Raw genomic sequence first — 16,839 nt, forward strand, 5'->3', positions numbered from 1 at the left:
TAATATCAGTTATTAGTTAAGATCAGGATGGTGATTGCACATTCAACAAAGCTAAAACACGTCTATGTGAATCTCAATGATAGATTGTTACTTTTGTTCACTCTTTTCATTGACATCCTTACATGTGAAACCTGTATGGAGTTAAACATGGTCATCATGAATTTGGAATGCCTCTTTCCAAAGGAGACCTTGATGGGAGGTGCCCATGCAGATAGTAAATTGAGGTAGCACTCTGACTAAAAAATATACAGTATACTAATATGGTCTGTTAATAAGCATCTCATAGAAATTACTACAACATAACGCAAATGCTCATATCTGTGCATTGCACATTGGATAAAAAAGCCAGTCTTTTCCTGCAAAACATGGCTTTCAATTAAATATTTAAATAGTGATTATTAATTGATAGGAATTTCTACAAGCTCCGCTGTGAGAGAGGGAAGTTTTACTGCTGAATTATTGAACTTGTTTTAAAAGCATCTGCACACAATTAGAGGGGATTTTTACTAGAAATATGAAGTCGTGCTTCAGAAATACTGATAGAGGAAATTTAGGAATTTATACTAGTATTCTCTTGTCTGGTTACGTCTTTTAAGCTAACATTCCACTCCATGCCACTCCTGTCATTTGCCAAAAACCGGAGTGGCAAGGGGTGGAACGTAAATACTGAACAGAGACTGCAACCAGGCTAGGTATTCTCTTATAATTATAAAAAATGTGTGAGTGTTTCTGTGTGTGGTTGCAGTACCTCCCTGATATCTGGTAATGACTGGGCTCTCTTTATTTGCTACTCATACACCAACTTAATCTTTATTAATACTAATTGATGTACTTGTTTTCAAAATCAATATTCAATTTAACGGATTATCAACAACATTTTTAACAACCGGAGTACTATGCCAGATATTCTTTTTCTAAATTCCAAGCACAAGGAGGTGTAGAGAGAGAGTAAGATGTAGACCAAAAAAAACTGAGATAATCTTAATCGTAATATATATTTTTTAATGATTTCTATCACATCCTCATTATAACAGTATCAGCCAGAAAACGCAACATAAAAAATCTAAATGTAACAGGTTAATAATATAAGGATGAAATGCCAGATATATGCATAGATGAACTAGATGGTAATTATCCATGAAGAAAACTTGTGGGACTTGCTTTAACTCTTTAAAAGTATTTTTGTGGTAGTGGAAGAAGTTTAAAACATTTTAATTAAGCTAATCAGTTAAATATAGTCAAAGCTAAATGTAGTAAAATAATTGTTCTGCTTACTTTGATATACTACTTTATCAACCTTATTACCTTGGATTGTGGGGCAGTTAGATCACACATTTCATCAGAAATAACTACATCCAGACTAAACTTTTATACACTCTCCTACTTGAATATCACAGTATATGACAACTGTAATAACAGATTACAGAAGATAATGAGGCATTCTTGAAGTTTTAAATAAAACATAACTGTATTTTTTTCACAACATATTTGGACGACAGCAGGATGTTCATTAAATCCTCTCTGGGCTGGAGGAGGATAAATGGGAAGAGGGACCCACCGGCCAGAAAGGGGGAACCCCTTCCTTCAGAGCCCCTCTGCTCCCATGGGGGGACACAAGTTAACTGAGCATAGCATACATCTGATAATCATTATTTGAAATGCAATTGTAGTTTAGTTTTATTTTTACCATGAGCATGTCGACAGTTAAAAATGTATTTTGCTTTCACAACGTATTTTGACTTTTGCTTTTTTACACCAACATGAAGGAAGAACTAATAAAGCAGTGAAATGTGATACCAATGTTTTGGTCAAGATTCATACCTGAGAGATGTCTGAAGTGAAAATGCAGTACACATGGTTGTGATAGCTGTAGTACGTCTGCAGCACACCTGAATGGAGGCAATGTTGTGGATGAGAAATTAACACTGGATTCAGCCTGGTATTCTTTTCTCTGGTAGCAGCTTGTATCAACCGTGCGTACCCTCTATCATGAAACAATGTCAAGATGGACTTGCTTGACCTGGATAGCAGATCCTTGTTGAAGTTGCCACAGACGATGATCGGTTCAGTGCCTTTAAACTATGACAATGGAAGGTGTGTGTGCGTACTGGTTTTAATGTGTTTATTACTTCTTACCTGTAGAAAAGTATAATTTTGGCACTTCAAACAGACTAAGTAAGCAGGGGTATTAATGCTCAGTGAGATCATATGTTGCTGTGGTAACCAGGGAGCTTTCAATAACAAAGTTACATGACAGTGGGAAGTTAGATGAAAGGAAAATGCAACTCAAAAATATATTTTGTTATTTGTTTCATTAGTCCACTGTTGATAGTCTAATTTGTTTTGCATGTCAGCAATCAAGTTTTCAAGATATAAAACTTTCAAAATACAGAAAGTGTCACAGTATGATATAAAACACATGACACTTTATGCATTTTAAAAGTTCTATATCTTGAAAACTTGATTGCTGATATGCAAAACACTTTGGAACTGTATCAACAGTGGACTAAATAAACAGATACAAAAATATACAGTCGTTTTTGAGTGGAATTTTCCTTAATGAAAGCAGTTGATACAATTACTTAAACAGCTTTACCTCATGATTGGTAGAAGCTATTCCTTTTCTGATTTCAGATTTGAAAAACAGAGAATTAGAGGAAGTTTTCATATACTCTGCGTTTTTGTCTAATTTGTTGGAACCTTGGTTACCGAAACACATGTACGTTTGATTGGTAGAATATAATTATGTTCTAATTTCAGTTTTGAATATCAGAAAAGCAGACTTAGATATTTCATGTGCTATGTTTTTTTTTAAATGTGTTGGGAAAGTGGCCTGAGTAGCTGATTGTGTCAAAAGCGACATTGTTTACGCCGAATATCAATAAAACGTCACAATAAGGTGCAGAGCGTTCAATTTTCCTGCTGGGGGGGGCAAGGAGACCCCGGTTCCGGAATTGTTAAATAAATGTTAACTATTTGGCTGTAATGTCATCACCTCTTGAAGAGCATAGTCAGAACTACTCATTTCCGATGATTCCATGCAAAACAATTACGCACATCTCTATCATCAGAGTTATACAGCAAGTAACTGCATCCTTTTCATGATCAGTGTTAGCTGATGTTTAATTTGCAAGCTATCGTACTGATATAAATGTTGTACAGTTGTCTAAAGATAGTGTGTAAGTGGACCTAATGAAGTTTTTTTCTCCAACCAACATAGTCCTACCTAGCGAAGTTAGCTAACGCTATTCCCTTTTCAACATTGTTTTTAAGAATGTTAAATCACGATTGCTGCTGACAGACATGATAGGCTACATTGACTGGTGGACAACGTCAAATTGGTTAGCTAGCTAATAACACATCACGTCAATATGGCTAGTTAACGAGCTAACTTTCAGGGGATAAACGAGATGGCTATATCCAAATATTGTTTGATTTTCTTGCCATCTATAGGGGTGATGACAGTAGTCCAACTGACAACTTTACCACGACGAGGATTTACCGATCTAAAGCTCGTTCCAAAAGCCTAATTTCTGATGAAGCAAGGCTAAATGACACGTTGTTTTCTTAGCTAGCTAGCCAGCTAGCGACTTGCCAAATGGATAGGCTACCCTCATGTATCTGAACATACATGATCGATTGATGTTTACTGATCATGAAAAACATGCAGTTACTTTCTATATAACTCTGATGATACAGCTTAACGTGGGATAATCGGAAATGTGTAGTTCTGACTATGCTCTTCAAGAGGATATTATATTAAAACCAAATACTTATAGCATTTACCCCTTGAAAACGACACGCAGTTGTCAATGGTTTTAGCGGAGTTGAGGGCTCCCTGGCCCCCAGCAGCCAAATCGAATGCTCTGCGCCGTATTGTGACGTTTTATTGATAATGACCTATAGACTACTGGTGTCATTATGTTACAATGGGCCCATTTAGAATGTTGAGGAAATCCCTTGAAAGTTGATGGAGGAGGATAAGAAAAACAAAAAGCTTAATAGTTTAAACAAGTATAAATGTTATCAAAAAGTTGTATAATAGCACACTATTCCAGGCCTGTCTAAGCGTTTTAAAGTTTCTAGCTTAAACTGTGTAAGAGGTGTAGCGTTCTAAAAATAACTAGAAGTTAGAAATAATTATTGCTGTCGCAAGTCCCATTATGCAAGTCCCATTAATAAAAAGTCAGAAGTATGACAAAGATTTAGAGTGGGACGTTTGCTGTCGCAAGCCCCATTAAAAAAGGTTGATTTGGGAGAAAAAGAGAAGAGGAAAGTCAAACCAAGCATTGAGAATAAATCATCTTATATTCATTTTCATTCCGCTCCTGTTCACATTGCAATCATAATTAGCAGAAGTACCTTTTATTATCTTTATTCATTTTGTTAAATGTAGAGTTTAGGGATTGAGCCGAAGGCAACGTCAGTCTGTAGGGAAGAGTGTCAACAGGGGTCATGAGGGAGAGCTGGTTTGTGCTTCTCAGTGCACATTCATTCAAAACTCATAAAGGTAATGCCCGGCACATGCACCTGGTTACAGTCGTCAGGCAGCTGGAGGTGGGTGTGATCTGGGGATGGGCAGATAGGGTCATGAAGGTCAAAAAACAGACAGCAATGGTTGTCAGGGTTCACAGCATGGGCTCCCTGCAGAGCACAATCTCCAGCTCGGAGCGGTACAGCTTGCCCCCGTCCGACAGGGCCATGATGCTCTTCTTGTAGCCAGTCAGGTTTTTGGTGTCCACCTCCTGAGAGAAGACAAGACACCCTTATCCATACAGGTGCTTCTGTAATGATGCATTAGAATGAGAGATTCAGCATTATGGGTGAATTGAGAGTTAAACTCCAAACCTTCAATATTATCTCACCTTTTTGTTTTTTTCATAGAGGTCACGCAACAGAGCATCGAGCTCCTGCTCATCAATGTAGCCGTTTCCATCCTGGAAGGAAGAGGGGAAACGTATCATTTCATTTTATTTATTTATTTCACCTTTATTTAACCAGGTAAGCTAGTTGAGAACAAGTTCTCATTTGCATCTGCGACCTGGCCAAGATAAAGCAAAGCAGTGTGACACAGACAACAACACAGAGTTACACATGGAGTAAACAATAAACAAGCCAATAACACAAACAAGTCAATGACACAGTAGAAAAAAGAAAGTCTATACACAGTGTGTGCAAAAGGAATGAGGAGGTATTCAATAAATAGGGCATAGGAGCAAATAATGACAATTTAGAAGACTAACACTGGAGTGATAAATGAGCAGATGATGATGTGCAAGTAGAGATACTGGTGTGCAAAAGAGCAGAAAAGTAAATAAAATAAAAACAGTATGGGGATGAGGTAGGTAGATTGGGTGGGCTATTTACAGATGGACTATGTACAGCTGCAGCGATCGGTTAGCTGCTCAGATAGTTGATGTTTAAAGTTAGTGAGGGAAATAAAAGTATCGAACTTCAGCGATTTTTGCAATTCGTTCCAGTCACTGGCAGCAAAGAACTGGAAGGAAAGGCGGCCGAATGAGGTGTTGGCTTTGGGGATGATCAGTGAGATATACCTGCTGGAACGTGTGCTACGGGTGGGTGTTGTTATCGTGACCAGTGAACTGAGATAAGGCGGAGCTTTACCGAGCATAGACTTATAGATGACCTGGAGCCAGTTATATTTCATTAAAATGATATTATGGACACTTACCACGCTGTGCATTGGTCCGATACTTCCTACTCCTCCTCAGAAGAGGAGGACGAAAACCTTTACAACGCCCCTTGACATTTCACTCATGAATCCAAAATATGTCTTGTATATGGCTGCTCAAGAGCAATAACTTTAAATGCATAAGGAGATATTATGGAGAGGAAGGGCCATGGCACTGAAGATACAGTGGTGTTGTGTTTCTTTGGGAATGCGGGGAAAACAGGCTGTCTTGGTTGCGGGCTGTCAAAAAAGTTTTATTTCTCAAAGCTCTGTGCATTTACATTTTGGCACTGTAGCCATGTTAGTTTTCAGTTGACCTGGTGTGCTTCTTACTATCTCCAGTCTTTTTACCCATAATCCCATAACAGTGACAGCGGCTGCCAGTGATTCAGCTGCAGGGGGAGGTTGAAACAAACACTGAAATAATTATGCACGTAAATGTTTGACGCATATCATGTATACACTGCGGTGTTTCATTTCTAATTGAGTGTCTACCCCAGTCCTCTCAGCAAGCCTCTAGTCCAGACATCGGCACGCAAATATTTGTTCAACTTAAATACCTCTATAGCAAACTGTATCCTTTTAGAATATCCAATCACATATCTAAATGTACCTTGTCGTAGAATGTGAAGATAGCACTGAACTGCTCAGAGGTCAGCTTGATATCCTGTACAACACATTCGGAAATAACAGAGCACCATCATTTTACTGAGTTAAATAGCAAATTAATGATTGTGTTAGGAAATATCTAATTATCATGTTGCTGGTATGTTTATTAGCCAAAATTACTGTGAAAACTACATTTGTTTGAAGGGATTATCAGTTCATCTTGCACACTCCTCACCTGGAATTTCAGTAAGAAATTTTCCTGAACTGGGAGAAGCCTTAAAAGAGAAGAACAGAGAATAATTTCCATGAAAAAACTTGTTAGGAGTGTTGGATGCTGAAGGCACACATGAAATATAAAAATTTCTTCTTAGTTGCTGCCAGTCACCTCGCCATTTCAGACAGGCCCAGCTTCCCATCTCCGTTTAGATCAAACATCTTGAGCTGCAGAGAGAGTGAGAGAGAGAGAGAGAGAGAGAGAGAGGGGGAGAGAGGCAGACATTAAAGCAATGGGCCTTCCGCAGTTGTGACGGCAAGTTTGGCTCTTCACACATTATTATTTTGATTAACCTCTGTTGGCAGTCTGTTGTACATACAAGTTGCTAGTCAACTCTAAGATTGGTAAAGATTGGTTCTCTCCACAGAGTAATTCAGGTCAAGCTTTAGGCCTTGAGGTTGAAACAGGTGTTTGCACATCTGCTGTAGGAACACACAACCCATAGGACATTGTGAGTCCCACTCCCAACCACTCAACCACATAGCAACCACCAGCATGACGGGACAAGAGTTACATACAGTACACTCTTAGAAAAAAGGGTTTCAAAAGGGTTCTTCGGCTGTCCCCATAGGTGAGCCCTTTTTGTTTCCAGGCAGAACTCTTTTTGGTTCCACGTAGAACCCCTTTGGGTTGCATGTAGATCCTGTGGTTGCATGTGGTGCAGGATGTTGGTTACTTCTCAAATAAGTCTGTGAGGAAGGGCTTGGGTATAATACAGGAAGGGTTTAATTTAGACTGAAAAGACTCACTATTGTCTGTGTGTACTCGTGAAGCTTCTGGTCATCATAGTGTCTGTTGGCTTTCTTCAGCAGGTCTGAGAGGAATCCCTGTGCAGTGGAGAAATATGAATAAACTATAATTGACTAATAGGTCAAAAACAATCCTATGACCTTAGCGAGCCTGGCTTGTCTATACTTTAGCCCAGAGGCCCCGGTTATTGGTTTCCATCAGTTATATAAGTATTGGCTTACATAGAGTTGGAGGTATCACATACTTTCTCAGATCACTACCAGCTTGTTTTACAGTAAGACCCTGCTGATAAGACAACAGAAAATACTTTAGAAATGAATTACAGTTTCAGACAATAGCATAATGGGTGGTATTACAAGTCATGATTTGTATAGTGTCCTCGTCTGACAGCCACTGAGAAGAGAGGAATATGCATTGTCCCCATTTGCCTCACTGCATCAACACAACAACTATACCTGCAAGCATTTGGGTGTTGGTTTCTAAAGCTTAATTTACATTGTAAAGCATAATGATGCATCTATCTCCTTGTTCTCTTATAGCTGGATCGAATGACAAGGAGAGATAACTATTGACTATGGTTGGAACTCTACCATAGTTTGTAAAAGGACATACTGTAAATGTCTCTTATGGATGGGTAGTCATTTCCTGCAGTCAAATGACTCATGGGTGGAATGTTATTCATATTCTTCATAATTTCATAATTAATAGAACAGCTGAAAATCTGTTTTTTCAATGTCAAATGGTTTTGTCTTCTGTGATGTATATGAAGTGTAATATTGGGTTGCAAACTCAAAATGTAACACATTTCAACTGTATCTGACATGGTACTTGTGTCTTATTTTTCTAAGCCCCTTTGGTTTCAAATTAGATTTGTTTAAGACTACCAAGAAACACTCTGTGTGACCCTGATTTAGCCCACTGCAGTGAAACATTAACAAGTGAGAAACCATACCTTCAGTTCATTAGCTTCAATGTACCCACTGCGATCTGTATCGTATCGTCGCCATGCCTATATATGCAAATACAAAGTCACACTCATTAGAAAGAAAGAAAACAGACATAGCCAATCACTTTCTCCCACAGTAGTACCAATCACTTTTTAAATGAGCCACCTCATTCCTCCACTCACAATCAAGCACACTCTAATGTTCTGTGACACCAAAGCAATCGAACTGGATTGTATTAATATGATTGCATGGGACATGCATTAATTACTCTGGCGGGATAGAACATTTTTAAAAGAAGAGGAAGAGCACAAAAAAACCATATCCAATTTCTGTGGCTGGTAATTGTTAGCTTTTTCTTCCTGTAATCACACTATGATTCTCATGATATTTTCAGATTTTCAATTCTGTTCTCCTACACATTGTGAGAGGGCAAGGAGAGAGAAATGCATTTTAATTAATGTTTTAATCTAGCAGCTGTCCCTGAATCCAGAAAGTGCTCTTATCAAAGATAGATGCCCCCCCTCTCCAGGTCTATGGAGAATTACAGCAGCACATCTATAATATATGACTCTGAAAATAGAAGTTTGTACTTCCTCAATCTATCCTTTTAAAAGCCTTCCCTACCACACCTGGTGATTAAAAAATATTCATTTTCTCTTTCTCATTTCAATTTTTCTGCCTTTGACATAATGGGTGTCCATTGGGTGACTGGGTGGTCCCTCCTGTTACTACTGATAATCAAACTCTCTCCATTCACACTATGAGGACTAATCTGACAGAGCTGTCATGTGTCTCTGAAATTGTCTGTTCCATGAGTGAGTGATTGTGGCTTTCCACTTGGCAGAGGACACATACAGTATGACAGAGAAAAATAATCTTTGAGTATGATTTGTTTTTGCAATGTAATTGCAGTGCAATTCAGTAATATGATTTATGTATGATTTGGGCAAGGCCAGGAATCCTACATTTGGATTGTTATTGGTTTTAATTGCTGTGTCTAATTGTTGTTTTTCATTCTGCCTTATTACAGTAGCTCTATATTTCCAATCACAACAACACACATAAACAGCCTGTACCCGTCTTCAAATTCTTAATACTCAAACCATCTATTTTCACCACTTACTGCCATGAATTCAGAACTGGATCCCACAAACTCTCTGAAGCAAAGCAGGAAGTTTTCCTCTGTGGGCAAAATCTGAGCTAGCTGGAGAAAGAAAGAAAGATTAATAAGGGGAAAAAATTGAAAACTTTTGTTTCTCTGTGTTTGATAGTGTGAAAAATACTGTGTTAGATAGAATAGACAAAGATTACTTGAATAAAGCATCGAGTCATCAACAGTTTCAGAACACATCTACCGTAATAATGTCTGATTGTTTCTGCATTGATATGCAAACTGTTTGAGATCATTAGGAATAATCCTCACTGGTTTATTCAAATCCTCAATGACCTGAAATAGGAAATGGAAAAATGTCAGCTCACCTCAGACATCTCAATTCTCCCATCTGCATTCTTGTCAAACTTTTGCATGAACTCCTTCATCTTCTCTTTGAAATTGGAGTTTGATGGGTCCTGTAAAACATGCACAAATACATCCAAATACAGTTTGTCATGACATAAACATCAGTAAAGATCAGTTGTTTTTTAATGCAAACTGTCCTCTCATGTTATAGGGCTGTGGTCACTCACATTGTTGTGACAGAGCTAGTTTTAGATGTTAGTGGTTGTTACACTGGGCAGACAGAGATTGTCGCTCTTAAACAGACAACCCTCCCCTCCCCAGCTAAGGGGCTTGTCATGTTCGAGTCACAGACTTTATGCAGCTCCATGGAGTTTATGTAACATGATTACTGATGCTCTCTGATTCCTTTGTTGTACACACACAAGATGCGGTGACAGAAACATTATTGTGCTGACTCCACCCAAGAAAAATTATATTTTCTATCTGTGTGAGAACTCTCTGGAGAACTTTATTTTGATATTGCTTGAATAATTAATTAGCACTTGATTGGACAAATCAGTCACATTTTAATTACTGCTAGTGGTCCAAACTCAGTCCTCGGGACCTAAAGGGGTGCACGTTTTGGTTTTTCCCCTAGCACTACACAGCTGATTCAAATAATCAACTAATCATCAAGCTTTGATAATTTGTGGTGCTCGGACAAAAACAAAAACATGCACCCCTTGGGGTCTGGAGGACCGAGTTTGGGAAACTCTCTCCTAGACGGACTGGACAGCTTGCAGGCATGAGTTCATATCTCTAGGGCTTGTTACGGAACTCAATTAACCACCTACCAGAATAGGCCACAACCTTGATTAGTGAGGAGATGCCAACATGTGATTGTTGGATTTAAAGAACAATCAAAACACTACCCTCACTGTTGTCAGTAAAAGTTTTGGTAGAATTCCTTTGTGCTATTGCTTGTTATCCTGGTACGGGAAACTCACATGACACCGATTACTATGTCAAATGTGTTTTTGCAAGAGGTTGTGGTCCTTTGGTTTCACCTGATAAAACTCCAAACATAGTTAACTTTCTGTTATAATTAAAGACCAGAGCCATGTCATGTTCCTTCACTCAATTCAATCAAACCAGCATTACAGTATATCTGCTGTAGCATACTGTATAATAGCCCTAGAGAAATTATGTAAAAAAAATAGTTTTGGATTAAGTACTGTAAATAATCCACATAGACCCATCAGAGACAGAATAGGCCTCAGACATACCATAATGGCAGTAGTTATGTAAACAGAAATACTGTATGAACATTGCATTGACATGTTTGATTGAATTTAGCCTTTAGTCAAGGTCCAGGGATCATTCCCTTACCACTCCGGCCCCTTTCCGTGAAATCTCCAACTCCCTGAAGAAGTTCTCCAGTTCCTTGCCCTCGATATAGCCATTGCCTGCAACAGAAAAAAACTGTGATTTGACCAATCATCCCAAGATTGTATCTAACATATAGGTAGACTGTGAAGCATCAAATATCCCCATGCTATATACAGTATAGGACCACTGTGAAATGTGCATAAATGTGAGAAGTGAGATTGTACATACTCTTACATTTTATAGCAAATTAGGCCAATACTTCCCTATTTTACAGCAATTTTTTCAAGTTTATCTTGCTTACTGGCTGATTGGATCGCTGGCTCAATGACTGACATTATAACTAGCTAATTTGTTGTCCAGGTGGTTAGCATGCTGCGAAGTTGGCTCTGGCTGACGTAATTGGCGAGATAGCTTGCACCCAAACCATGGAAATTGCTTAATTAAATCCCTTGAAGGGGTCTCCCAGTCTTGAAATGCACCACTACTCTCTCTCTCTCTCTCTCTCTCTCTCTCTCTCTCTTTCTCTCTCCGTCTCTCTCTCTCTCCGTCTCTCTCTCTCCGTCTCTCTCCGTCTCTCTCTCTCTCTTTCTCTCTCTCTCTCTCTCTCCGTCTCTCTCTCTCTCTCTCTCTCTCTCTCTCTCTCTCTCCGTCTCTCTCTTTCTCTCCGTCTCTCTCCGTCTCTCTCTCTCTCTCTCTCTCACTGTGCCTCTAATTGCGTCTTCCAAAGTCTTTTAAGTCCAGTTATTTGAAAAGACAATGGGGAAATCTCTGCCTGGCATGAAAGTGTAAGAAATCAATACAGTAATCTCAACTTCAAATAAATGAGGATTTCCCATCTGTGCCTAGTTGCACCCTTGCCAGGACTATTTGGATGTCTATAAATAATGGTTAAGGAAATTATAGCTTTAAAAAAGGCAACACTAGTGAGATGGTTATTATAGTGGCTTTTGACAAAGACCAACTATGCATTTCTTATCAGTGTCACGATTTAAATGTCTTACAAATGCCTGTGTATTAATTTGCCTGTGGATTCTAGTGACATTTGCAAGTGGCTGAGTAGCGACATCTCTGGGGAAGCAGCCAGTATGATATTTACCAGAAGAACAAGTATATGTCATTATGAACAAAGAACATTTGCATTTTGTGACAGCCCTGAATTTGTCTGAACCTTCTCAGTGCTTCTCCTCCCGATGGAATTACACAGAAAACATGATTTACTCCATATAGTGCGGATTTAATCCTACCAATATCATCATGAATATGAACTTTGTATAGCTATGTGTTAGTAAATCACTTAAGCACCAACAAGCTGGAGTTGAGCATGTACAGCTGAAGTTGGAAGTTTACATACACCTTAGCCACATACATTTAAACTCAGTTTTTCACAATTCCTGACATTTAATCCTAGTGAAAATTCCCTGTCTTAGGTCAGTTAGGATCACCACTTTATTATCAAAATGTGAAATGTCAGAATAATAGTAGAGAGAATGATTTATTTCAGCTTTTATTTCTTTCATCACATTCCCAGTGGGTCAGACGTTCACATACACTCAATTATTATTTGGTAGCATTGCCTTTAAATTGTTTAACTTGCGTCAAATGTTTCGGGTAGCCTCCCACAAGCTACCCACAATGGCCCATTCCTCCTGACAGAGCTGGTGTAACTGAGTCAGGGTTGTAGGCCTCCTTGCTCACACATGCTTTTTCAGTTCTGCCCACAAATGTTCTATAGGATTGAGGTCAGGGCTTTGTAATGGCCACTCCAATACCTTGACTCTATTGTCCTTAAGCCCTTTTGCCACACATTTGGATGTATACTTGGGGTCATTGTCCATTTGGAAGACCCATTTGCTACCAATCTTTAACTTCCTGACTGATGTCTTGAGATGTTGCTTCAATATATCCACATAATTTCCTCCTTCATGATGCCATCTATTTTGTGAAGTGCACCAGTCCCTACTGCAGCAAAGCACCCTCACAACATGATGTTGCCACCCCTGTGCTTCACGTTTGGGATGGTGTTCTTTGGCTTGCAAGATTCCCCCTTTTTCCTCCAAACATAACGATGGTCATTATGACCAAACAGTTCTATTTTTGTTTCATCAGACCACAGGACATTTCTCCAAACAGTACAATCTTTGTCCCCATGTGCAGTTGCAAACCATAGTCTGGCTTTTTTATCGTGGTTTTGGAGCAGTGGCTCCTTCCTTGCTGAGCGGCCTTTCAGGTTATGTCGATATAGGACTTGTTTTACTGTGGATATAGATACTTTTGTACCTGTTTCCTCCAGATTCTTCACAAGGTCCTTTGCTGTTGTTCTGGGATTGATTTACACTTCTCGCAGCAAAGTACGTTCATCTCTGGGACACAGAACGCGTCTTCTTCCTGAGCGGTATGACGGCTGCGTGGTCCCATGGTGTTTATACTTGTGTACTATTGTTTGTACAGATGAACGTGGTACCTTCAGGCATTTGGAAATTGCTCCCAAGGATGAAGCATACTTGTGGAGGTCTAAAAAACATATCTGAGGTCTTGGCTGATTTCGTGTGATTTTCCCAGGATGTCAGGCAAAGAGGCACTGAGTTTGAAGGTAGGCCTTGAAATACATCCACAGGTACACCTCCAATTGACTAAAATGGTGTCAATTAGCCTATCAAAAGCTTCTAAAGCCATGACATAATTTTCTGGAATTTTGCAAGCTGTTTAAAGGCACAGTCAACTTACTGTATGTAAACTCCTGACTCACTGAAATTGTGATACAGTGAATTATAAGTGAAATAATCTGTCTGTAAACAATTGTTGGAAAAATGACTTGTGTCATGCACCAAGTAGATGTCCTAACCGACTTGCCAAAACTATAGTTTGATAACAAGACATTTGTGGAGTGGTTGACAAACAAGTTTTAATGACTTCAACCTAAGTGTATGTAAACTTCCGACTTCAACAAAATATTGCAGAGAATGCTGTGTATGATAATGTGACATATACAGTACACTAGCCCAGAGTATGTAATGCAATGTCCCATGATCTTTCAATTATCTACTCATTGACTTTTGGGGTCTATTTCATTGGAGAATTTCTATCCACAATGAATGAATCCTGAATGTTTGTCTAAACAATTGTGGCAATAGAATGTGGCCAACTGTATTGGTTTAGGTTCCACTTTGTGGCCACAGACATGTCCAACATTACCTGATATTAGCTTCCTATTTATTCTTAAAAGTAAAGGTATCCCTCAGAATGTAACAACTTAATAGTAGCATTCTACTGTTATGCAATCAGTATGCATTATAAGACGTAGTTTGACCCATATGTCTTATCCTCTCATTATGATCTTATCCTATCAGCCATTTTGAGTCTTCTTTTTTTTACATATAGAATGATATGCTATTAGTTTACAATTACTAGGCTAATATCATTAACACATGCTGAGAAACATTGGCAATCATTATGGTGTTATGTGTTTCACGTGCCAGTACATTTGATGAACTGTTCAAAAATACTATCTGATTACCTAATCCCCACAAGACTGGTGGATTCTGATTTCGAAGCCATGCAGAATCTACAAAAGAGTACATTATAACGGGTCTACACTATCATGTCAAGTCTTACATTTATAACTGCATCATAATACACACCTGAAATGTCAATATCAGACACACATTCGTTAGGTATATACAGTAACTCTGTGTTCTCCATAGCAAAAATATTAATTTAACATTTTTGTGCGCCTAATAATTTCAGCACCATGGACAACGGCGAAATCGGTATCCCAAATTATCTGGCCTAGCCCATTAGGCATATTTGCACCGAAAAGCACCCCGTAGGCCTACTCTATCCGTATGTCATGTTGTCTTTGCAGCAAATGCGCAAGCCAGAGAGACAGTGCAGTATATGCCCTATAGGGTGGAACCACAGCACCAATCCCTGTTTGCGCTCAGAGAACATAAACACCCAGAGGGAAAGTATAGTGATCCAAGAGACTCCTCGCGTTTTGAGGATTCTCATTCCGCTTCAACAACTGGTCGGGACGGAATGGGCTGTTAACACTATTAATGGGGGAGGATGCCCAGATGATGCGAATGGTAATGAGTGTGGAGGGGCGTGGGCTCGTGCGCTTGAAATGAGCTGAGAACTCATTTTATACCATATAATACTGGAAGTATACATTAGCCTGTCTCCGTTTTAGTTGGGATTTAATCTGTATCGTGAATTACACTAATTTAATACTATTGAATCAAACTTTTTTATGCCGAAAATGTACGTATACAGTAGGAATTTGATTGACCAACTTCCTCCTCTTTTCAAACATTTTGTTATATTTTCGACGCAACTTTCTAAAGCAGGATTCCAACCATCAATGACCAATGATGATGATGCCGATGGAAACTGTCCTGGGTCCTGACACCATCATCCATTTTTTTATTTTGTTTAATCCTTTATAAAACAATACAGTTGGATAATATGGCTAGTTTATTTAAGTATTCAGTTAGGTTGTAAATGATTAGGCTAAGGCCTATACAAAAGTGTAACTTATTGTGTGGTTAGGCTACATATGTTTTATATGGACGACGGACCGTGGCACACGACCATCCATCCTTTAGCGCACCGTGCACTGAGGTATGGACTAGCCGTCAGATGCGTATTGATCGACCAAACAGACTGATGTACATTGTAATACTGATGTACTACATTTATCTGATTAGATCATTGTAATAACAGAATAAAAGCCATGCATCCATACAATCAACCTTTTTAAATTAAACATTTCCACGAGCAATTCATAAACAGTAACCTATTCTAACCTTTCTAAGGATATAATATAGTGGCCACAATTAATTACCTTTATTTATAAATAATACTTTTTAACAATCTCAACAGTAACACCAGGAGTTTTCTAGCTGCTTTCCTAACTGTCAAGCACTTATTTTCTTTTCCACACAAAACGAAAAAAAAAATCGACATTCAAAACATCCAGCGGATTAGACCGTACGATCTTGGACAAAAGTTATGATATACAACACTTTTTAGACAACGCTATCCCAATATCCAAGCTGCATCTTTAAAAAAACGAAAATCCTTGATAAGCCTATGATATTTTCTTCTTGTAAACCAAAATATGTGATGGACTATTTATACCCTATGTAACCTACTCTATTCGACATGTTAGCTTACATTTATATCTGCATTTGAAACAATGCCTAGTTTTTTTTTTAAATGCTGCGTAAAATTCAAAGTAACATTTTGGACAACTTTGCTCTCCGGTACTGACCGTCGGTATCGAAATGGTTCCAGATGTCGATGAACTGGGTGGCGCTCAATTCCGCCAGATGAAGGTGTGGAGGCTGCTGTAGTTTGTTTGCCATCTTCCCAACAACTTTTCCTCCTGTGCGCTAGAATATCCCGTGCAAACTTTTTCTCTGTAGGTCCACAATCCACACTGTAACAACCCTGCGCGCTGCCGGAGCTTTTAAACCAAAGTAGAGACTGCAGTTCCCATATAGCCATGCTGGTGGCGCAGTGACACCAAGATCAACGCCCCCATACATCCATTCGTCTGTGTTCGGCTGCTTCTGCGAGGTATCATGCGGAGAGGGATATTTAATTAATAGTCCGAATGCATCCAAATAACTTCAATGGACTGAACCTTCTGTTGCTGTTCGGGATTTGAACTCTGCCACCTCGAACCAGATTTCTAGGCTATTTGGTTTAAATTATGTAAATCACAGTGAGAGTCTGT

At 38.9% G+C, this 16,839-nt stretch overlaps 1 protein-coding gene across 8 annotated transcripts; it reads right to left on the bottom strand.

Annotated features, from left to right (window-relative positions):
• Nucleotides 1-981: 981 nt before the first annotated feature.
• Nucleotides 982-16,544, bottom strand: LOC135524413 (calretinin-like). 8 transcript variants are annotated; one of them, XR_010452955.1, is made up of 13 exons: nucleotides 16,372-16,544; nucleotides 11,100-11,176; nucleotides 9,752-9,841; nucleotides 9,396-9,476; nucleotides 8,278-8,334; nucleotides 7,325-7,402; nucleotides 6,687-6,742; nucleotides 6,537-6,576; nucleotides 6,306-6,359; nucleotides 4,866-4,937; nucleotides 4,531-4,745; nucleotides 1,822-1,889; nucleotides 982-1,595 (listed from the first exon to the last, which is right to left on the bottom strand). XR_010452955.1 is itself a non-coding variant. In XM_064951919.1 (11 exons), exons 1-11 carry the CDS (start codon nucleotides 16,463-16,465, stop codon nucleotides 4,629-4,631), a joined length of 816 nt encoding a protein of 271 aa, XP_064807991.1. In that variant the 5' UTR covers nucleotides 16,466-16,544; the 3' UTR covers nucleotides 982-4,628. The 8 variants fall into 8 exon arrangements, 1 of the variants encoding a protein (XP_064807991.1); XR_010452953.1 differs by adding an exon at nucleotides 4,363-4,428 and having other exon boundaries at nucleotides 982-1,889; XR_010452952.1 differs by having other exon boundaries at nucleotides 4,363-4,745.
• Between the last annotated feature and the right edge of the window lie 295 nt (nucleotides 16,545-16,839).

The sequence above is a fragment of the Oncorhynchus masou genome, chromosome 31, assembly GCF_036934945.1.
Source record: "Oncorhynchus masou masou isolate Uvic2021 chromosome 31, UVic_Omas_1.1, whole genome shotgun sequence".
NCBI classification, from domain to species: Eukaryota; Metazoa; Chordata; class Actinopteri; order Salmoniformes; family Salmonidae; genus Oncorhynchus; species Oncorhynchus masou.